The sequence below is a fragment of the Protopterus annectens genome, chromosome 8.part1, assembly GCF_019279795.1.
Source record: "Protopterus annectens isolate FY-2018-M chromosome 8.part1, PAN1.0, whole genome shotgun sequence".
NCBI classification, from domain to species: Eukaryota; Metazoa; Chordata; order Ceratodontiformes; family Protopteridae; genus Protopterus; species Protopterus annectens.
In genome coordinates, this window is record NC_056742.1 from 101,702,198 (window position 1) to 101,726,163 (window position 23,966).

The 23,966-nt window shown below is 42.4% G+C and overlaps 1 protein-coding gene across 13 annotated transcripts in view; it reads right to left on the reverse strand.

The window, feature by feature from the left end:
• Positions 1–23,966, reverse strand: part of ZC3H18 (zinc finger CCCH-type containing 18) — a 2,225,788-nt gene that overhangs the window by 611,155 nt on the left and 1,590,667 nt on the right. For 11 of the 13 annotated variants that reach the window (XM_044081724.1, XM_044081723.1, XM_044081715.1 and 8 more), the window contains one exon: positions 14,188–14,345. In XM_044081724.1, coding sequence (XP_043937659.1) covers positions 14,188–14,345 — 158 coding nt within the window. The remainder of the gene's footprint in view (positions 1–14,187; positions 14,346–23,966) is intronic. The other 2 variants (XM_044081722.1, XM_044081718.1) reach the window with 1 other exon arrangement.

A 23,966-nucleotide genomic window follows, 5' to 3' on the forward strand; every position in this document is an offset into this window, starting at 1 on the left:
TAGAATAGCTCTACTGTGCCTGTCCGCTATGACGTTGGACGTCCCAGGGATGTGCATTGCAATCAGAAATCGTTGGGAGGAAATCGCCCACTGCCAGAGTCTGAGCGCTTCTCGACACAGGGGGTAGGACCTGGTTCCAACCTGCGTGTTGATATACCACACCACTGACATGTTGTCCGTTTGAAATGCAATGGTTCCAGAAGGGAGAGAGTCCTGAAGAGCTTGCAACGCTAGGAGCACGGCTCTCATTTCTAGGACGTTTATATGCAGATGGTACTCGTGAGTCTGCCAAGTGCCTTGGACTGTCCTTCCCTGATAATGCCCCCCCCCACCCTATCAGGGAGGCGTCTGTGGTCACTGTAGCAACTGGAGGGGGCTGAATGAAGGGTCTGCCCTGAGTCAGTAGAGGGGAGACCATCCACCAGGAAAGGTGGCTTTTGCATGCTTCTGTGATCAAGATCGTGAGAGACATGGGGAACTGTTGAAAGGACCATTGTGTGAACAGAAGCCACTGAAGGATTCTCATGTGAAAGCGGGCCAGAGGGATAAGAATTGCCACTACCATAGAACCCAGAGTTTGAAGGACATGCTTGACTTGTATCCTTTTGGACTGCATGATGATTTGAACTTATTGGCGAATTATGGAGGCCCTGTCCGAAGGTTGCTTTGCGGACATGCTTCTTGTATCTAAGTCTGCTCCTATATAAGTAATAGAGTGACAGGGCAACAAGGCAGATTTTTCGAAATTTATGGTAATGCCTAGTTGGGAGCAAATTGAAATTGTACAGTCCCTGGCTTGAAGGAGTTGATGCCTGGCAGTAGCAGTAAGGAGCCAGTCGTCTATATATGGAAACACCTGGAATCATTGACGCCTCAGGTGAGCTGTGACTACTGCCATACATTTGGTGAACATCCTGGGGGCTGTGGTGAGACCAAAGGGCAGAGCTCTGAACTGATAATGACTGGCTCCCAGCCGGAAGCGAAGGAACCTCCTAGAGCGTCTGTCCATTTTGATGTGATAGTACGGATCCTGGAGATCTATGGAGCACATCCAATTGTCCTGATCCAGAAAGGGTAGAATGGACTGTAGCATGACCATCTGAAACTTTGCTCTTCGGACAGACTTGTTCAGTCTGCCGAGATCCAAAATAGGTCTCCAGTCCCCTGTCTTTTTTGGTACCAAAAAGAACCTTGAGTAAGTTCTGGATCCGTGTTGGCCTGCTGGGACTTCCTGGATGACTTTTTTTTCTAGCAGTTTTGAAACTTCTAAAACTGCTTGGTCCCTCAGATTGGGTGGAACATCTGGGAGGGACTTGCGTGTCGGTAAAGGGGGTTGAAAGAATGGGATTCTGTAACCTCCGGATATGACTGAATGCAACCATTTGTCTTGCGTAAGGTTTAGCCAGGCTTGTGGGTGTACAAGGAAAGGCTTCCCCCAACTGCCTCCGGAGAGGGACAGTCGGGCAACCCTTCAGGGATGTTGAAAGGGTTTGTCAGAGAAGGATTCTCTACTGCCCTGGTTCTGCGGACCCCCTCTGCCATGAGGGCGGCGTGTATTGTTATTGTTAATTCCTCCTCTGCCCCTGGTGGAAAAATCACTGCGTGTGTCAGGCGAAGTTCCCTGGGATTTCTGAAACCACATTTTCCCACTCTTCTGAGCCTTGGGGTATGGTCTGGAAGGAGTGGAAAAATGGACTCCCATGGCAGAGAGAGTCTTGCCTTCCTTTTCTCACCTAGTGAGAGTGTCTTTCACCTGTGGTCCAAAGAGAAAGGGAGTGTTGGTGAATGACGCTCTGAAGGGTTCTGCAAAATTACACAGCCGCATCCATGCATGTTTCCGAAGGACCATGCCTGTACCTGTGGCTCTGCTCGCACCATCAGCTGCATAAGAGATGAGCCTCATGGAGGAGTTAACTACTGAGTTGAGGGTCGCTAGCTGAGAGGCCACTTTAGTCTGGGCCCCTTCAGCTGATGGATCCTGAAGGGTATCTCCAAGCTCTTTCAGGAGATCCCTCTGAAGCCTGGTGAAATGGCATAAGTAATTCAGTGACCTCATGGAAAAGGTCACTGAAGCAAACATTCGCTTCCCGTATCTGTCCATAGTCCTGGACTCCTTGTTAGGGGGATGGACAGAGGAAGAAGTTTTGCCAACTCCTTTTTAGTGGCTGCTGCTACCACCACAGCATCCACAGGGACACCCTTAGTAAGAAACTGCTTGTCAGGGGGTGCAGTAATAAACTTGCCTGGTCTCCTCGGGGTTGGTTTCACTGAATCCGGGGCTGACCAAGCCCTTCGAGCCAACACTGACATTAGTGGATCAAAGGGCAGAGAAACCCAGGAGGTGGAAGGTCGGGAACCGAACGCATCCAAGAATACAGATTCGTCCTCGGTAGGGCCTAGGTTATTCCAGTTCCCCCTCTGCTTAAGTATTTCTAGGATGTCCGAAAAGGAAACATCTTCAGAGGGGGATCTCGGGGACCCTTCCGACTCATCCAAATCCGTATCCGAAGTGACAGACTCAGGGGAGTCAATGTGCTTCCTCTTGCACTTCTTCTTCTGAGGGGGCTCCTCTGAATGATCAGGGGAGGCCTCTGAAGAGAGGAAACACCCAATGGGGTGCCCTGGAGCACCGATTCCCACACTTGGGGTCCAGAGGAGGGACAGAGGTTGGCGCAGGCACTATAGGGGATGGAGCCAATGGGGTCGAAGGTGGAGCTGGCTCAGAGGCCAGGACACTCCTCATGACATCGAAGGCGTCCCTGCCACGATGCAGAGACGGCTCCGGCTCCAAAGAAGGCGGAATCCTCCTCCGCACCGAGGGAGACGGCTCCGAGGCCGATGTAGGAGCCGAGCTCACCTGCGCCGATGCTCCGAGAGGGTGAACCGGGTCGGACAAGGGTCCGATGTCACTCACCCCCTTGGAGCCGACGAGGGGAGTCCTGGCACCCAGATCCCTCGACGGACAGTACCATCGAGGGGATTGGAGCAGACAGACCAAAGGAGAAATTATCGGAGCAGACGGTTTCACGACTCGAACCCCAATAAACTCCATCTCCAAGCTCAATGCAGTCGGAGGAGGAACATCGATGAAAACGGATGGAGCCGACAGCGGAACATCGATGAAAACGGATGGAGCCGACAGCTGTTGAGGAGGGCTGGTCAACATTTTGGCCAGTGCCTGTGACTTTAACAACCTACTCACCACTCTCTCCACATCATGGTCCGAAAGCCTAGAGGACCGAGAAGAGTGGGAAGATCTATGACTGCGGTCACTTTGCAGTAGGGGAGACCGTGGAGCCAAATGAATGGACTCTAGCGAAGGGAACCTTGGTCTCTTGTGAGTCCTTGACAGCTCCGAAGGTACTGGTGGAGCTGACGAGGAAGCAGTCTCTTCGGTTCCAGCCGGAACCAAAGAAGTAGACAAGGCCTGGGCCGATGATTTGGCTGGTTTAGGAGATTTCACCTGCTGAGCCTTGGCTGGTGAATCCTGGGGCTTAAGAAGACCCCTCAGAATAAGTTTGTTTTTGCGCTCCTGCAGAAGTCTTGGGCTAAATGCATGGCAGATAGAACAAGAGTCCTGCAGGTGCACAGCGCCTAAGCAATAGACGTAAGAAGTGTGCCCATCTGGAGTCACACTTCTTGAATCCTGACAATTTAGATTCTTTAGACATATGCACAATCAGAAATACCTCTGATATACAAAATACAGCTAGATGACTGTTTAAACAAAGGGCTGGACCAGTAAAACTAACACTAGTACCCTATCACACAAGCAACAAAAAAGGCACAATATACTACTAAAGATATTAGTATTACTATCTATAGATATATATATATATATATATATATAAAAAACATGGCTATCTAAAAACAAAAAAGAAGAAAAAATCCACAGAAAACTACCGGATAAGGGAGGGGGAGAACTCTCTAACTAAAACAAGTTCTAGGAATGTCCCAAAACACACTAAACTATCTCAAACTAGTTAGCGACTACTAAACAAATACAAAAAAAATAACTGAAAAAACCCTAATCTGACTGAAAAGGTAGTAGTAGAAAAAGATATACGAGCCTGAGCCAGTACCACGAACCTCGCAGCTGAAGCGGCAAACGAGATCTGGGTAGCTAGCGCTAGGCATCATGAGATAAGGGGTAGCCTCGAGCCAGTAAACAGTTCTCGAGCTATAGAAGATGGCCGAGTCAGAGCCGAAGATCGGCTCCGATCCCAACCAGCAAGAAAAAAGGCGAGATACGACAACTTAACATGAAATGTTGAGTGAATGGGATTACCCTGAGGACCTATTGAATGGTTTACCACAAAATGTGGTACAGCTGAGAGGCAATAATTATTCATACTGAAAAGTAACAATTTAGTCAAGTAGGTGGTACTGGTATGAACAAAATGTTGGAAAACAAAAATATCAATAAATTCAATCATACCCTGGTGACAAATTTTACAGTGGACTCTTCCAGGTTAAGGGATATTATTGTTAGACACTAGTATGTGTCTAAAGCTTTTGGCATACCTAGTGCCATTGCAGGGGAGCAACATATACTGTTTTAAAAGAGCTCTAACAACCTGAAGGAGAAATAGGAAAATATTGGCAAGACTACTAAGAAGGAACACTATGGTACTACTGGTTTAATTACAACAAAAAAGTGTGGTCATTGTATACAAATTAAGTACATTAATGTGGAATATATAGGGAACAAGGGTATTTTGAGTAAAGGTTTAAAGGGTGAAAGTAATGGTGACTCCAGAACGAAGGTGAGGATTTATTTGGCTTTGTGCTTGAGTTGTCCCACTTTTTACATAGGCAGTATATGTAAGAAAAATATGGTTAGTGCTCTATGTGCAGACGCAGTTAACCGTGTCCCCCCCCCCCAAATGTTTTAAGTTCCTGATTAATGACAGGGTGATACCTTGATGAAAGAGGGGGTGATTGGCAAAACAAGTTGGACATTTTAGAGTTAAAATGGAAGTTAAGGAATGCTTGCCAACCCCCAAGGGTTGAATGACAGCAGTTATTATGACTGTTTTAAGGTTAAAAGCAGCAAAGTTATAAATGAAGTATGTTACACACACCATAAGTATTTTCACTTTTTAAAAGATTTTAATTGCTTTGGATGTTACACTAATGTGTTTCCCCTTTAAGGATGGGATGTGTGTGTCATGTGATGAGTTCACAGGTTATTTAAATCTTCACTACCAGTGGATGTTTTTGGTTCCGAAGTTGTCTAAAATGAAGGACAGAAGTGCTAAACCTAACACCCTTTTGTTTTGTATGTGGTGATTTCAGCTGGAACAAATGCATTTTAAGGTCATTGTAAATGACTGACTACATATACAGCTCTACTCAGTATGAATTTATATCAACTAAAACAAGCAGGGCACAAAATGTTGACACCTATCAAAAGCATGAACTGTCAACCACACAAGTTACTGGGCATAACACAACAAACACAAGAAGTCAACTCAGAACAAGTGACAGGTACTCTAACAGCATTTCAAATAAAGATAACATCCAGAACACCAACCTCAAAACTCTGTTTATCTATCAGAGCCACACTTCATCAGTGTAGAAAATAAATGAAGCACCTCGGGCATAAAAAAAAACTCTTCATTCTTAAGTGTGAAGTTTCACCCAACCCCCTTTCATCTTTTCTAATGCCACTTTCTCACAACTGAGATCAATGTGAAATCGACAGTACCCTGTTACAGTTAATTACACAAGTTCACTAAAGTAGGGCTTGACAAAATGTGATAATGAAGTATTGAACAACATACTAAACTATGAAACTAAACTACTTGCTGAAGCTTAACTTTTTTATTTCTCAAGCAATAAAAGTCCTGTACCGTGGCTCAAGGCTTTCGAGAAGGACAAATTGGGAGGTTGGCATAATGGTTAAGGTGTTTACCTTACAGACAGAGGGTGCAAGGTTTGATTCTGATGTGGGGTAATTGGCTAGGCTTAAAATGACCAAGGGCAGTTAGCCTAGTACTAAAGTACAGTTGTGTACACTTACCATAAATGTTGATGTTAAGTGTATTCACTGTTGCAGTCATTACATTTGGGTAATCTGCTGGCAGGTTGCCCTCAGTCAGCCTGAATTCCAAAGTCTTGGGTCCTGCGTTGGTTGCTGTCTCCTCTTCCATGACGTCAGGGGTATAAAACATGTAGCCGACGCCATTTTCTTTAGTTTTTCTTGCCCCCGATGTCAGGTGCCCCCAAAAAGTTACAAAGATATATATATATATATATATATATATGCATACACACACACACACACACACACACACACACACACACACACACACACACACACACACACACACACACACACACACACTCATCTATATAAACTTTACCTTCATCTACAAGCAAATAGACCATGTAGGTTGTAGAAGATAGAGAAGGAAAGATAAACTTCAGAATGACAGGGGGATGGCGGGAGGGTAACCTGGACTGCAACAGTGAATACACTCGAACATCTACATTTATGGTTAAGTGTACTCAACTGTACTATGTTCTTCGTGTTTCACTGTTGCAGTCATTACATTTGGGTAGAATCCCAAAGCTATGGAGCTAAACAGCATTAGATGAGGCGATAAGGCCCTGCAGAACTGCAGTGGCAAAGCCTGCCTTGGACTTAGAGTAGAGACTCAAATGATAATGCTTTGTAAAGGTGTGAACAGAACTCCAAGTAGCGGCCTCTAGAATGTCTTTGATTGGTACTCCTCTGAGAAAGGCTGCTAAAGTAGCTGCAGCTCTGGTGGAATGAGACCTAACGCCCTTGGGCACAGTTTTACCATAAGTAGCAGAAACGGATGCAGTGGCTTATCCACTTTGAAATTGTCTGCTTTGAAATAGCCTTTCCTTCTGATCCTGCAGCATATGTCACTAGTAATTGCTCAGTTTTTCTTAGAGCTTTAGTCCTGCTTAAGTAGAATCTTAGCTGTGTACGTCCAAGGAATGCAGAATTCTCTCCTCCTTGTACTGCGGATTTGGATAAAAGGTTGGCAGATGAACTGTTTGGTTAAGAGCCACACTGGAAACCACTTTAGGCATAAAAGTAGGATTTGTCCTCAGAGACACCCTGTCTGGATGTTGTTGTGCCTTTCGGCTTTTCCCAGTTAGGGGTCGCCACAGTGGAACTCCGGTCCGCTAATGATTGGTAGTTGATTTTTGGATAAAATATGATAAAAGGCTCTACAGCCATGAGGGCCTGTAGCTCTGAAACTCTTCTTGCTGAAGTAATTACTAGTAGCAGAGCTGTTTCCCATGATAAGAACTTTAAATCAGTGGTAGCAGCGGATTCAAATGGAGGCAGGGTGAGCTTTTCCAACACATAATTGAGGTACCATGCAGGTAATGGTGATCATCTAGGAGGCCTTAAATTTTTGGCTCCTCTAAGATACTTCTTTAGTAAAGGATAAGAAAAGATTGGTGGTTCTGTATTGTAATGAGCCGAAATGGCAGAGGCATGGATTTTAATTGATGAGAAAGATAGGCCTTTGTCAAGCATCTCAGTTAAGTATTGTAATATCTGAGGAATACATGGCTGTGCTGTATCAGTTCCTTGTGCTTGATTCCAAGCACAGACTCTCTTCCATTTGTCAGCATAAGATTTTCTAGTACTAGGCCTTCTGACTTCCAAAATGACATCCATCACAGCTTTACTGAGAGGTGTTGTTTGTATAACTACATGATCAGCCATGCTGCCAGGTTCAGTTGTCTGTAGTTGGTTGTGCAGGATCTGATTGTTTTGCTGGGACAGTAGTTGAGGTATTTGAGGTAAGGTCCAAGCTGGGTATTGAGACAAGTTCCTTAGGATTGGGTACCAGTACTGGCAGGGCCAGTCCGGGGCAATTAGTATCATCTTTGGCTTCTCTTGTCTGACTTTTAGGAGGACCTTGGGGAGAAGAGGCAGAGGAGGAAAGGCATAAACTGATAGGTTTTTCCAACTGAAGGATAGCGCGTCCACTTTCCATGCTTGTCTGTGATAAGTCCTTGCACAGAATCTTTTCAATTGATAATTTTGAGGAGAGGCAAATAGATCTATGTCTGGGCTCCCCCATTTCTCTGTTATCATGCTGAAGACTTGTGGATTTAGTTTCCACTTGTGAGGATCCATAAGGTTTCTGTTTAAATCGTCTGCCAGATTATTTTGTTTTACTGGCAGGAATTGAGCTTGAAGATGTATTTGGTAGGTCAAAGCTGTGTCCCACAGTGCCATGGCTAATCTGCAAAGGGGGTATGAGTTTGGGCACCCTTGCTTGTTTATATACCACATGACTGTGGTGTTGTCCGTCTTTATCAGTAGCTGTCCTGAATAAGGTAAGTCCTTGAAGGCTGTTACGGCATTCTGAACAGCTAGTATTTCTTTCTGGTTGATATGTAGATGCATTTGTTTTGGGGCCCATATGCCCTGAATGCACCTTACTGCCAAGTGGGCCCCCCAGGCATAATCTGATGAGTCTGTTGTCAGGGTTTGGCTGGCAGGGGGTAGAATGAAGGCTCATCCCATGTTTTGGTGACATGCCTTTGCCCACCATAGGAACTCCTGTTGTAGGCAGGGAATGAGAGGAATCATTGCTTCCAGACTGTGAGAATGTTGACCCCATAAACTTTTTAGGTACCATTGAAGTTTCCTCATATGCAGTCTTGCATACGGAATCAGTAGGATGCAGGATGCCATAAAGCCCAGAACCTGCAGAATTTGTCTTGCAGATAACTGGGTTTTTGTTGCCATCAGTTTGAAGTAAGTAGTCAGTTACCTTTGTTTGTCTGGCGTGAGGTAAACCATCTGGGCAGTTGTTTTCAAGCTTGCACCCAGGAATGTTATCTTTTGAGAGGGTACCAGTTGTGATTTCTTTTTGTTTACTGTGTAACCCTAGGCATGTTAGAAGCCTTTTCACAAATGCCAGGTGTAGAAGAAGAATGTCCTTGTTCTCTGCTTGAATGAGACAGTCATCCAAGTAAGGATATATCTGTATACTTCTTTGCATGCAAAATGCAATTATTGGTGCCAGGCACTTTGTAAAGACTCTGGGCGCAGTAGATAAGCCAAAGGGCAGTGCAGAGAATTGGTAATGCATTAAACCAGCCTTGAATCTGAGGTATCTTCTGCACGACTGTCTTAATGGGACATGCAGGTATGCCTCTTTTAGGTCTAATGTCACCAGCCAAGCATTCTTGCCCAGCATGGGCAGAAGCTGCTGCAAAGTCAGCATTTTGAATTTTGGAATGTCCAGGTATGTGATCAAAATCGATAAATCCAGTATTGGCCGCCAGGCCTTGTCCTTTCTGGGTACCAAAAACAGTCGAGTAAAAACCTTGTCCTTTTTCCTGTTCTGGTACTAGCTGAATAGCCCCCATATCCATGAGGGACGTAACCTGTTTTTGTGCCTCTGCCCATTGATTTTTTGGCAAATCTGGCCAACCATTTGCCATTGGTAGAGTGTGGAAATGAAATCTGTATCCCTGTGATGCTATGTTTAGTACCCACTTGTCCTGGGTTATTAACTGCCAATTCTGAGCAAAAAGTGCTAATTTTCCCCCTATGGGTGCTACCAAAAGATAAGTGCTTGGTGTAGGCAGAGGGAAGTCATTGGGATTGCTTTCTGTAGGTATGTGCTTTATCTCCTCCTGATTTGGAGGTAGAAGTGCCCCATTGCTTTGACCTGTATGAATCTTGCGCCTGGTATCTGGAACCTTTAGGGGGTCTGAATTTGCCCCTTTGAGCTCTGTCTGACACAGGAAATGACCAATTTTTTGTAGGCCAGTGTCTACTGAATCTTGGTGGCTGCACTTCCAAGAAGTCTTTAACAGTTTGCATAGACTTAGCTTTGTCTTCCATTTTCTTTAAAACCTCTTCTGCCTTAACACCAAACAGAGAATCATGCTGTAAAGTTGCATCTAGCAATTTAGCTTTAACATGATCAGGCAAATTTTGTTCCTTTAACCAAGCATGCCTCCTAATCACAGATACAGTAAGTGCGGCCCTGCAGGAGGCCTCTAAGGAGTCAAAACCACATTGCAAAGTATGCTTTCCAACCTGTTCAGCCGCATGCAATACTTCCTGCAATTCTTTATTTTCTGCACGTTCTGAAATCAACATTTTTTGTTTCAGCAATCCCATAACATGTTGTTGGTACTTAAGCATATGAAATTGACAGTTTAAGGTCCTGATTGCCAAGGTTGCAGATGTACAAACCTTTTCCCCATCTGTCCAGTGCCCCTGAATCTCTTGTCAGAAGGGCTAAGATTTTTTGCTGTTGAGGCGTTAACTCACTTTGGACCCTGTGAAATAGTTTCAGGATCAGCAGCAGGGCTTCTAAATAAAAATGTATGCGAGTCAGGGACCCTATATCTGTCAGACTTACTGGGAGTCGGAGGTAAGGAGTCAGGGGTCAAGCTTGACTCCAAAAACACATCATCCACAATGTCTAAAATGGGGAATGGCTAAAGGTCTGTGCTGAGGGAGAATAAGGAAATCCCCAAGCCTCTTTTTTGATTCTGAGAAGTCTAGACTCTCCCAATGAAAATGCTCCCTCAAAGTATGCAAGGTTTCTCCAAATGAATAATCCTCAGGAGGAGATGCAGATGGTATAGACTCCTCTGCATCAGAATCCTCATAGGGAGGTATAGATAATTCCTGATCAGAAGAGGAATCAAAAGAAACAGAAACCTGACCTGAAGATTCATAATCAGTGTCTTGCCTAGGCCTCTTATCTGGAGGGGGATGGGTACCCCTGATCAAGGTAATAAGGTCTTCAGCCATTTTGATCATCTGTTTTTTAGGCATAGAGGCCTGTGCATGTGGCTCATGCATCAGTTTTTTAGTTTTAGAAGCTGCTTTTGTCTTTGGTTTTGCAGCTGTCATTTGTTTGATATACAAATGTTGAGGCCTGAATACACCCTCAGAAGCCGGTGCCTGCTCAGCGGCTCCAGACCCATCCGAGGGGGATACATCCGTCGGTCCAGTACCTTGAGTATCTTGTGGCATGCCGGACTCCACATGGGTGTCGGCAGAGGCCTGCAATTCAAAGGTAGTGGGTATCAGGGGCTGTGAAAGCACCTGAGTACCGGCGAACCGGCGACTGGCTTAGGAGAAGCTTCGTCGTCGGTTTTGGATCTCGACTGCCTTTCTCTGTCCTTTTCTTTGAGTGTTTTATGTACTCCCATAGTTGGATTGTTATCCGACATTTCTGAGTAGTTAAATCTGTTTCCAAAATACTTTGATGCAAAAATATACAGACGCTTAATAGTGTGTTGGTTAAATCTAGCACAAAACCGACAGCCAGGCACGTTGTGATCAGGGCCTAGGCAAGGAATACAGTATAAATGGAAATACTTATGAGGTATTTGCTTCCCACAAGTAAGACAATTATTAACTTTTTCTGACATCGGTAAGGAGCAAGAAAAAAGTTTCCCTAATGGGGTACTCAGCTTTAGTGAAGACTTCGGTTCTGAAACTCAAACTTGAATATTTCAGTAGTCGGCCAACCGGCACTTGCGAAATGCTTCTGCTTTGGGCACCGCACGGCAAGAAAGACTAAAGAAAATGGCATCGGCTGCATGTTTTATACCCCTGACGACCTGACGTCATGGAAGAGGAGACAGGAACAGACGCAGGACCCAATACTTTGGAATTCAGGCCGACTGAGGGCAACCTGCCAGCAGATTACCCAAATGTAAGGACTGCAACAGAAACACGAAGAACATCCTATGAACTATGAAAAATTAACTGCTAATACAAGATTCTACTGACTAAACCATTAAATTAGTCCTAATACAAATTCTTAGACAACATATCTGTAGTGCAGGCAGCACTATGAGTATGCTCCAAAATCAGAAAAAAGAAAAACAGTTCTGTAGCACAAGATCTAACTATAATAAAGCTTCCAGAGGTGTGTAAGATTTGTTGCATACCCCCAAAGCACTGTTACAGTCTGGTCTAACACTCAAATTACTTCACTCACTAACTGTCTCTGAAGTACTTGGTTCATATTTTCATTCTATCCATGGACATTTACAGACATCTTTAAGTAATTTAGTTAACTCAGAAAAGAATTTAAAAACATATCCGTGACTTTTCTCTCTCTATTTTTACCTACTTACTTGTCTATAAGACAGGTCTCACTAAATGCTTTACTGGCTTTAAAAGCCAGTATCTAGATGAAATGATTTCTACTGTAACACCACAAACCTTATCGCGTTTTAATTCTAAAAAGTGTTCAGATGTCCATTTTTAACATCTCCCAAACATATGCAGCCCGACTGAAAAAACTCCGGCTGTACTCAGTGGCATCTTGCTTACTCAGAGGTGATCTCTGCCTGACTTACAAAGCCATGTTCAACTCAGAACTGATGGACATGCACCACCTAAAGAAATCCAAGTCACTGCGAGCCACGCACTCTAGTGAGCTAAACCTCGTCACAACAATAAACAGAACATGCTGGAGGGCTAGATTCCTGTCACAGAGACTCCCCATGCTTTGGAACAAAATTGCAAACTACATTAGGCAGAGCCCCTCACTAACACATTCAAGAGAAACTTTGACGAGTGGATGGGTAACAGAAAATACACCCCTGGGAACAATTCATTGGCTTTGCTTGACAGATGATCAGTTAATTAATCAATGGGGCAGCGAAAGCAGACACACTCTGGCAAGGCTTATAAATGCCCTCAGGCAGATAGCCTAGTATCTACCTATGAATTTATACATCTTGACTGTACAGGTTTTTGCCTCATATTTTTGGTCCATTTTCATAAAATTGTGGTTTTCTGGCAAATTAGTGGCAAATCATTAAAAACTGAAGTTAGAAAATAAGAACAGGCATTTGAGTTTCAGACTCCATACCCCTCAGAAAATTTATGCTAATGCAAAAACTGTTATTCTATAAACTTTCTAAGTTTGTAAGAGCAACATTTAAAAATTGACCCTATTTTTTTGGCTTTGTCCAGATTTCTCATTTCAATAGACTGAGAAGTATGCTCCCAAACTAATTCATAGGTTAGTTTCTAGGGTACTGGCCCAAGAGGCGTTTTAAGCCTAGCCAAACTTATCCTAAATTTACCAAATATTGTGGACGTGTCAGTACCCCTTCCCCAAGTAATTTTAAAGTTAAACTATAGGCTTATACACATTCAATGTTTATTTTTCAGTACTACATGACACTGTAATTATCTTGTTTTCATGACTGTGTGTATATATATATATATATATATATATATATATATATATATATATATGTATACGTATTGTTATACATGTCATATGTGCATTAATATTTATATTAATGTGTTTACAGTATATTGTAACATGATGTCTTTTCTGTTACTGCATTTGTGGAGATTTTCTCCCTGGGCCTCCACCAAAAAAGGAGAAAATTATCCAGTCAGACTATCCTGCTAAACCAATGACAATAATTACATAAATAAATTAATTAAATAATGTTTCCAGCCACTGATGGCTGCTGATTCAACAATCAATTCTATCATGTGTTATTCTAATCTTACAACTCAGAGCCAAAGTACTTGTTTCCGCTTTAACCAATTAAATTTATGTACTCCAAATTGCATATTAGTTGCAAGGTTTAATTTATGTTTTGCAAATGTCCTTATAAATCTGACATCAAGACGGTAGATGCAATCTGATCGTATCTATTTAATTTTACTTCAAAGTTTACTTAGCAGCAAATGCATCAGAATCTTTGATCTTTGTCAAGGGGTACCTACTGCAGCAGCTAATATCCAGTCTCCTAGCCAAGGAGTATAGCTGCAGGATGACTGATCCTTGTTATCCACAGCCAGCCTTCACTGATTAAGGTCAATGATAATGCAGTAGAATATCTTATTGTTGCACCCAGGGGATTAAATAAAAAAAGACAGTCAACGATGAACAAATTAAAGACATCACAGTTTTACCTGAAATAAGCTAATCTTCAGTCACAAAGACACTTCTCCAGAAATTTAGAACTATTAAAAGGTTAATATACAGTATGCAAACATTTAAAGAAGCATGCATGTCAGTATCTTTTCTCAAACTATTCAGTTATGCAATACAACATAAAAGCAAAAACATATTAAATGCAAGAGTAAAGCATAAAAACAAGACCATAATTTTAACTATGACTATCCTGGGTCCACCTACCTCCAATTTAGTTTGCTGCAAAACATACCTTTTTCTTTTTTTGATGCTGGTGTGGGTGATCTGGAACTGGCTGATGAGATTGGACTAGCAAGGTCAGCATACATGTCTTCAGAGTCAGCACTGCGTACAGAACTGCTGCTAGAGGAGGCGCTGGAGACAGAAGACACACTACTGACGCTCAGGGATCTAGCATGAAACACAGTCACATTCGAGATATAAAAGAAAGAAAAGAGAAAGAAAGTGAAAGATTACTAGAAAGTAGAGTGCTGGCATAATATTCAGTGCTTCACCATCATGGTGATCCACACAAAAACAAAAATGAAACAAATTTCAGGAAATTGAGTCGAATTTTTTCACAAAAATTAATTTGAAATAAAGTGTGCAATATGCACTCTGTCCGATATGGAGGACAAAAAGCTCAGCTGCTGGTCTTCAAGAAAGGTGAATGGTAATTCAGAGAAGCTGCCTGCTATGTTCTTGTAGCTTTATGAATAGTGGCATCAGGCTTGCAGAGAAGTCATATTTTAAACTCCAGCCTATTTCTCTTCAGTATGTTAAGTCAGCAAATAAGGAAACAGATGATTTCTGAGTGTCCTGAAAACTGCTCTACCTCCCGCAAATCAGTACTGAAATGATTCTGTAAAAAAATCCCTCTGAGGTTTGTTATATCACAATAACAAGTTGATGTAAAAATGGAGCTTCTTATTCCAAGATGCTTGGGAGTTGCTGAAATGGAAGCCATAAGAATAATTCTTTACTCCTGTGACTGCAGATTTAATCAACTTCAAAACCATAACTCAGAAGTGAAAGAAGCTACTGTGGAATTACATTTCTTGAGATACCATGGAAATCTGCAAGCAACATCTCAGAAAAACCATGAGTCACCCTTAAAAGAAAATTGTTTTTTTTTCTGCAAACAGCTGAACCTGATGACCTGCAGTGTTACTCGTATATGACACGATTTTTTTTATACTGAAGGTGTTTAAAAGGAACTCTTGGTATAATTCTCCATCATCAAAGGAAATCACCATGCTGTTTTATAAAAGTGCTAACCTCTGAGCACAGGCAGCAAGGCTACTGATTATGATGCCAACATCCCAAATTCGCAAGCAAACAGATCAGAAGAGAAGCAGATTCAAGAGCACTAAAGGACAAAATCATCATTACAGAGCGAAAGCTGATATCTCACTGTCACACAAATGTCTAAGCAACCACATATCATAGCATGCTGGAAGTAAAAATGTCTGGTTGTACAAATTAAGGTGAATGCAAGATGTACTTAATTTGCTTCAGCAACTAAGATGCACAAAATGCAACCCTCAAATTACACCCAAAATACAGAAAATGGTCTAACAACTCTGGTCACTGCCTACTGGTGAAACATAGGAATTCTTGTGTGCACAACAGAAAGACAGGGAGCTGAATTAATATTAGCCATACCCTGTCACAAGAATGAGTGAAGGAACAGGAATCACTTGCAGAAAATAAGGCTGCATTTGGTAATCCTGCAGCAATACTGTGAAATGCACGAAAGGGCCAAAATACAAAATTCTTTAATTCCAAACTGGTATCTGTTAATAAATAAAAAGGTACAATGTTCCACTGTATCTAATTACTGGATAACAAAAAATGAATCCACCAGTCAGAAATGACAACACTGTTTTTTTCAAAGGTTGCCCATGTTGCCAGTATAATTAACTCCACCCCAAAAATTTTAATCTCTGAACAATGTGGATAATTCAGGTAAAATGTGGTTACACTCAAGAAGCTGGTTTAACTCTATATTAAATACATCACTTTGCTAGTAAAACAAATGTACAACTGCAGACACAGAAGAAAAGAAATAGGTCGGGACAAGATGGTAGAAGACAGGACAGATACAAAAATCAATCAAATTAAATACAGTGCTGCCATGATATACTTCATAGTAAATGACTTGCATGCAAGTATTTATAATTAAATTATTGCTGTTTGTTTGGTTAGGATAAGCCTTCCTAAGAACAGTAATGGAGGGGTGATCCCTCAAACAACTCCCCAAGTATAAGATGACAATGCATAAATGCAGGTGTGAACAATTCATAACTGTAAATCTGAAAAACAAAACATAACACAAATAACTGCAACATATGCCCCCCAAACAGAAAAACATAGAAAATTAAATCATTTCATTCACTTTTCATTTTTGTACATTGCTTCCCTCCCTCAACACTAGATGCCAGTTGAAGAAGAAGAGATTTACAAAAAATGTAACTTCTCCCTATAGACAAGCGCCTTACCCAGAAGGAAACACATGCAGAACATCCAGTTAGAATGATAATGTTATGGCAGATAGACTCCCATCTTGTACACTCCGCTCATCCTCTCTGCTGCTATCTTCTGGTAACTAGTCCAGTATTCACTCTACGTGTCGGCAATCCTCCACCCACTCATTCTCTCTCCACTCCCAGTTGCCAGGCAGCCATTTATATTTTAATTTTTAAAGGTTTTCACCAATCATGAAGCTTTGCCTGTACTGTGACCTGGTGGAGAGGGTGACACAAAGGTTAACCCAGAGACTGGAGTGTGTGCTGTGGATTTAGGGAGAATCTGGCAGTTAACCCCCCCCCCCCCCAAAAAAAAATACAATATTGTATTGTAATAATGTGTGGAAAAGCCATCATACTCATGAAGAGAAAGTTCAACTTAGGTATGCAGACAGGACAAGATGCAACCCCCCCCCCAAAAAAAAAGCAAACATCTACATAAACAACATACACTACTTTATATTAGATATGTACATGCACTTCAGATGGAAAAACTACTTTGATAAGTTCTCCACAAAGAGGTGGTACTATTGTCCCATGCTTTTTCTCTGGCAGTTTTGGTGGGGCTGCCACACCACAAGATGGTACATCACATCAACACTGAAGACATATAAAGAGAGAAACACACCCCACTCCCCCCAGTCTTTTGCTCAAAAAATAAGTGATAGAAGCAACACAGGAGATATAAAGATCGATTAAAAAACATAACTACTGACTTACAGTCTTAAGAATCCTACTGATCTTGGATCAGTGCAAAACCACAAGTAGGCTTGACAGACTACTAAAAGAGGCTCTTAAAAGAAAAAAATAATTGCAAATACTCGCTGCACCAAACAATCCTCAAGACAGACCTGTGCAGTGACTACAACTGGGATCTACTTCTTGAGAGCACTCCCTTGGTGTGTTTCTTTCATTCACCAGCTTCCACTCTTGTGAACACCTGCCAACACAGATGCGGGCCATGATATCCTGTCTACCAACAGTACATATGATCCCATGCTCCTAAACTATGTCTGAATGGACACAAGCAAATACCAAATAAATTAAGGGCAGATTACAAACGTACCATTAGCTGGACTAGTATGGACTAAACAGGGTCTTGTCAAAGATCAATATGTTACATATCAGTTAGGTCTTGCTTCAAGGAGCCATCTGTATTTGGCACTAACTGGAAAATACCAAGCACAAAATCTAAATCTCACATGGAGGCAGCAGCAAGAAAGCCCAGACAGGCAAAGCTAGGAAGGCCACATCATTGGGCACCGAACTGCTTTAAAGCATGCTCAAATTCCTGTGGTGGATACCAAAGCAGTATCTGGTGAAGGAATGCATTAATAATCAAGGTATGTACGGGGCACATTCTAGAAACAGGCAATGGAAGAAGCTGCATTCTTGGTAGAGTTGTTTTTGACCACATTAGCCAAAACAATGCAGTTATCAGTCCACTTGAACAGTACTTGCTTGAGATGCCACTGCCAAGCTTTCCCTACTTAAAGCAGAACAATGTGCACATATTCTACTGTCTCATTTTTACATGATTACCATGCAACATCTTTTTTACAGATGCACAATCTGATAGTTATTGAAAGTTAATGGAGGAGTATCACAGCTTTCAACTAAATACATAAACTCCTAGAAAACAGATTGTGTTCAGTTGTACTGTGAGGAAAAACATGCAAATTCTATCTTACCGATACTCTACTTTCATTCCCCAACTCCAAATCTCTTATTTTTTCAGAAATCTACTCTCTCTCGTTACAGTTTCCCTTGTATATTGTCAACCTCACTATTGCACATCAAGTTCCAGTCCCTATTCATAAATATTATTTCACTGCTATAAGCTTATTAATTCTCCCAAGCTCCATAAAGGTATTTTAGGTGGAATATAAATACAATAACTTCTTACTACCATAAATCTGCCATTACTGCTTCTTTTTTTCCTCTTCTATCACTGTTAATGCCACTCTTGCAATCAGTATCAACACTTCGCTTTCCCTTTGCCTCCAGTAGTCTGCTGAATCTTCCACCTGAAATAACTTGTCAAATTAACCTGCTCATTTTTATCCAAATAGGTCTCCTGTAACATTGCTACTTGCTCCCTAGACTTCTGCATATAATACAATGCTCCCTGTTTTCTGTTTATATCTGTAAGGCCACTTTCATGCCATATTAATGTAAACAAAACAGCCATTCTTAAAAGAAAAAAATATATACTATTACTCAACATATACACAACTGTTTTTTAATACGCATTCCAACCTGTCACTGATGTGCACACACTGGTGACTGTCAGGCTGATTTTGGATGAAGTTGCTGCTTCTCATCTTTGAATCCATGTCATATTTTCCTAGACACTCTGCTTTATGACGCAAGCAAGACACTAACTACACTTTCAAAAAAAAAAAAAAAATCAGAAGCCATTCTTATTCACAGCAAACATACAAACTATACACTTTCCAAAATGGAAATCTTCCCTTCATTGATGGTTGCACACAAATATGACCCATTCCATGCTAATGCACATTACAGGTTGTGTTACCAATTACTGAGAATGCTATTTGTTCTTAAAATATATCAAAAACAAGCAAAAAAATCAGACTTCAATGAAATGCCTTCCAATCTTGTGGAATAAACTTCCCACGGCAAATCAGTCATAATGTCCTTTGGAAAAAAATTTTAATTACTTGTTTGTTAACTGGGTAAGTGAGTTGGTCCCGTTTCCTATTCACCCATTACCTCCTGGGCCAGAAAGCAAATTCCTCAAATAATGATTATAACAAGACGAACACATATACAATATTTATGTACTTCACATGCATACAAATATCCACATACTCTGACAGTTCAGTACATCAATTTTGAGGTAGGCATACTAAAATATCCACACACATTGTAATTAGAATTCAATGTAACTAAAATAACATGGCAATGCTGGTACAGTGCATCCTAGCAAGAACAGGATATTACGCCCTTGCTAACTCGAATGGTACTGCCATCTACAGCTGGTCTTAGGCAGAACATGTGCAATGTCAGAGAAGTGTTGGGCAGACTGCAAAGGGCAAGGCTGACTATTAAGGCTAACAAGTGTCAGGTGGGTATTGCAGAGGTATCTAATATGGGTAACAGTGTAGGTGGTGGAAAGAGTAGGTCAGATCCTGCCAAGATTTGAGGCTATTGAGGCATGGCCCCCTACTACCAAGAAATAGGTAAAGGCATTTCTTAGGATAAGTCAGGAGTAACGTCAGGCTAAAGCAGATGGTTTAAGCAGAATGTATTCTTACGTTTTTTTTTTTTTAAATGGTGATCTGCAGTGTATTTTCTCCTGATAAAAAGGAAAACAGTTTGTCCAGATGTTAAAAGATAGGGAGACAGAGGTGTTAGATCCCAAGACAGAATGGCACCTTATTCTACAACAACAGACGAGAATAAAGCAACACTGAAACATAATGGCCCTTGGAACTTTTTAAGACCCAGCTGGGATTTGGTTCAAGAAGAAACAAATGTGAAAATGCTTTCACAAACTCTTGACTGTTGTGTTGTTACAAAGTACAGTTTTGTACCTACCATAAATGTAGATGTCCAATAGATATGCAACTGCAGTCCTGACATATGGGTTGTCCTGCCTCAGGCAGCCCTTCGGTCGGCCAGATTCCAAAGTCTGGGTCCGGCGTCGGCAGATGTCGCCTCCTCCCCGACGTCAGAGCAGCTGGGGTATAAAGGCATCAGCCGACGCCATCTTCTTCAGTGTTTCTTGCCCCAGATGCCAGGTGCCCTCCAAGGAAGGCTAAATTTTGTGAATGGATAAACAGAAAAAAACAGACATGCACAACAGCAATAAACAGATATACCATAACGTATAACCCCAGCTAATAGGTAAGGGGTGAATGGACCCAAGGGAAAAACAGAGGGGTAGGAGGGAGGGAAAACCTGACTGCAGTTGCATATCTATCGGACATCTACATTTATGGTAGGTACAAAACTGTACTATGTCCTTCAAGAATGCAACTGCAGTCCTGACATATGGGTTGAATACCATAGCCAAGCTAGGGGTGGTAGGATCTAAGCAAGAGATGGTGTAGCTAGAAGGCCCTGCAGGACTGCCGAGGCAAAGCCTGCTCGGGATCTGGAGTATAATGGCAGGTTGTAGTGTTTGGTAAATGTATGCACGGAGCTCCATGTAGCAGCCTCTAGAATGTCTTTTGTAGCCACTCCTCTTAGAAAGGCTGTGGATGTGGCCATAGCTCTGGTGGAGTGTGGTCTAATATTGGCTGGCACACTTTTTCCATGGAAAGAGTAACAGAATCTGATGCAGTGTCCAATCCATTTTGAAATAGTTTGTTTGGAGACTGCTTTTCCTTGCGCTCCAGCAGCATAGGCTACAAACAGTTGGTCAGACTTCCTGGTGGCCTTTGTTCTGTCCAAGTAGTAGCGTAGTTGTCTGTGTATGTCCAAAGTATGCAGCAGCTTTTCCCCTTTATTTTGAGGATTAGGAAAGAAAGTAGGCAGGTGGATTGCTTGGTTTAAAGACACTCTGGATATCACCTTAGGCATGAATGAAGGACTGGTCCTAAGAGAAACTCTGTCCTGATGAAAAATGAGAAAAGGAGGAACTGCCATGAGGGCCTGTATCTCCGAGACTCTTCTTGCTGAAGTGACTGCCAACAGGAAAACCGTTTTCCAAGAGAGAAACTGCATTTCTGAAGATGCTGCTGGCGCAAAAGGAGGAAGAGTTAATTTTTCCAAAACGTAATTGAGATCCCATGCAGGAATCGGTGGTTTTCTTGGAGGTTTGATATTCTTTATCCCTCTTAGAAACTGTCTTAGCAAGGGATGTGAAAACACAGGTGGATCACAGTTGTAATGTGCTGAGATAGCTGAAGCGTGGATTTTGATGGAAGAGTATGAGAGGCCACTATGAAACATTTCTGCCAAGTATTCTAATATTTGAGGTATGTTCATCAGTGAAGCATCCTGACCCTTGTTGCCATTCCAGATGATGAATCTCTTCCATTTGGCCGAATAGGTTTTTCTGGTGGAAGGTCTGCGTGCCTCCAGGAAAATTTCCTGAACTTTTTTGGAGAGGGAGTCATGGGTCACAGTCATTGAACCCTCCAAGCTGTCAGCTTCAAAGTTTGCAGGTTCTGATGAACAGTCCTGAAATTGTGCTGAGTCAGGAGCAGAGGCCACTGAGGCAAGGGCCACGGTTTGGTGTGAGTTATGCTCAGTAGCAATGGATACCAGTGTTGCCTTGGCCAGTCTGGAGCTATCAAGATTCCTCTTGGTTGTTCTGCTTTGATCTTCAGTAACACCTTGGTGAGTAAAGGTAGAGGAGGGAATGCATAAATTGTTAGAGCATTCCAGCTGAAGGAGAGAGCATCCGTTCTCCAGGCTAGAGGATGGTGTGTCCTTGTGCAGAACCTTTCCAGGTGATGATTGAGATGAGAAGCAAAGAGATCTATGTCCTGTCTTCCCCATGCAGTTGTTATTTGTGAGAAAATGCGTGGGTGTAGCATCCATTCGTGTGGATCCAAGAAATTTCTGCTCAACCTGTTTGCCAGAACATTGTCCTTGCCCGGAACAAACTGGGATTGCAAGTGGATGTTCAGTTTCAGGGACTTTTCCCAAAGAGTCATTGTTAATCTGCAGAGGGGGTAGGAATGAGTGCCCCCTTGTTTGTTTATGTACCACATGACAGTGGTGTTGTCTGTCCTTATTAGCAGATGACTTGCTGAAGAGATTTTCCAAAGGCTTCTATTGCATGTATCACTGCCAACATCTCTTTTTGATTTATGTGCTGATGCATTTCCATGGGAGTCCATTGTCCTTGAATGCATCTGCCGTCCATGTGTGCCTCCCATCCATGGTCTGAGGCGTCTGTTGTAATAGTTTGACTTGGAGTTTTGTTGAAAGGCATGCCTTCGTTTAAATGACTTGCTTGAGCCCACCACAAGAATTCCCTTTGCAGGCATGGAATGAGTGGTATTATGTCTTCTAGGCTGTGGCTGTGTTGAGACCACAAGCTTTTTAGGTACCATTGCAGCTTTCTCATGTGTAGTCTTGCCAGAGGGATTAGAAGAATGCAAGATGCCATGAACCCCAGGGCCTGCAGGGTCTTCCTTGCGGTCAGGTGGGTTAGTTTTGCTAGGCTTTTGAAGTAATCTGTTAAATGTTCTTGTTTCTCCTCTGTGAGGAAAGCCATTTGTAGTTGTGTGTCCAGCTTTGCTCCTAGAAAAATAATCTCTTGGGATGGCAGTAGTCTTGATTTTTGAATGTTGACTGTGTATCCCAAAGCCTGTAGCAATTGAATGACATAATCCAAGTTTTTTGTCAAGGTTTGTTTGCTGTCTGCTTGTATGAGGCAGTCGTCCAGGTAAGGGTATATTTGAATCCCCTGGAGTCTGCAATGTGCAACTACTGATGCCAGGCATTTCGTGAATACTCTGGGCGCAGTAGATAAGCCAAACGGCAATGCTGAGAAATGACAGTGCTCTGTTCCTGCAAGAAATCTGAGGTATCTTCTGCAACTGTGTCTGATAGGGACATGCAGGTATGCCTCCTTGAGGTCCAGAGTAACCAGCCAAGACCCCTTGCCCAGCATGGGAAGGAGTTGCTGTAACGTCAGCATCTTGAATTTTGGCACCATGAGAAAAGTGTTTAGAACGGACAAGTCCAATATAGGCCTTCATTGTTTTTCTTTTCTTGGAACAAGGAACAGTCTTGAATAAAATCCCTGGCCTTGTTCCTGAGGAGGAACCTTCTCTATTGCTTTTATTTGTAACAGCTTTGAAACTTCTATGAGTGCCTCTGCCCTTTGATTTTGTGGCAGGTTTGGCATGCCTTGTCCCGTTGGTAAGGTATGGAAGTGGAACCTGTAACCTTTGTCTATTATGTCCAGAATCCATTTGTCCTTTGTTATAATGTGCCAGTTTTTTGAGAATAAAGATAATTTTCCGCCTAGAGGTGCTTCTCTTTGAGCCTTGGTAGGTGGGGTGAAAGGTAAGTCATTGTGATTGTCCCTGTGGTGCAGGTGAACTACCTGTGCCACTTCTCTGATTTTGTGGTTGCCACTGGCAGCCCCTGTAGGAGCCTCGGTATTGCCCTCTACCTCGTGCACGCCTGTTCTTTCCCCTTTGAAACTTGTCAGAGTCTGGAAAGGACCAATTCTTTGAAGGCCAATTCCTGCTGAATCTGGGTGGCTGAACCTGGAGGAAATCCTTGACTGTCCGTACTGATTTTGAATTCTCCTCAATAGACTTCAACACATCCTGAGCATTAGCACCAAAAAGCTTCTGTTGATCCAGAGGTGCGTCCAGGAGCTTTACTTTAACATGATCCGGCAGTGGCTGCTCTTTCAACCAAGCATGTCTACGGATAACGGCCCCTGTCATAGCTGCCCTACATGAAGCTTCCAATGCATCATAACCACACTGAAGAAAATGATTGCTAACCTGCTGAGTATTATGAACGAAATCCTGCAATGCCTTTCTATCTATAGGCTCAGGAG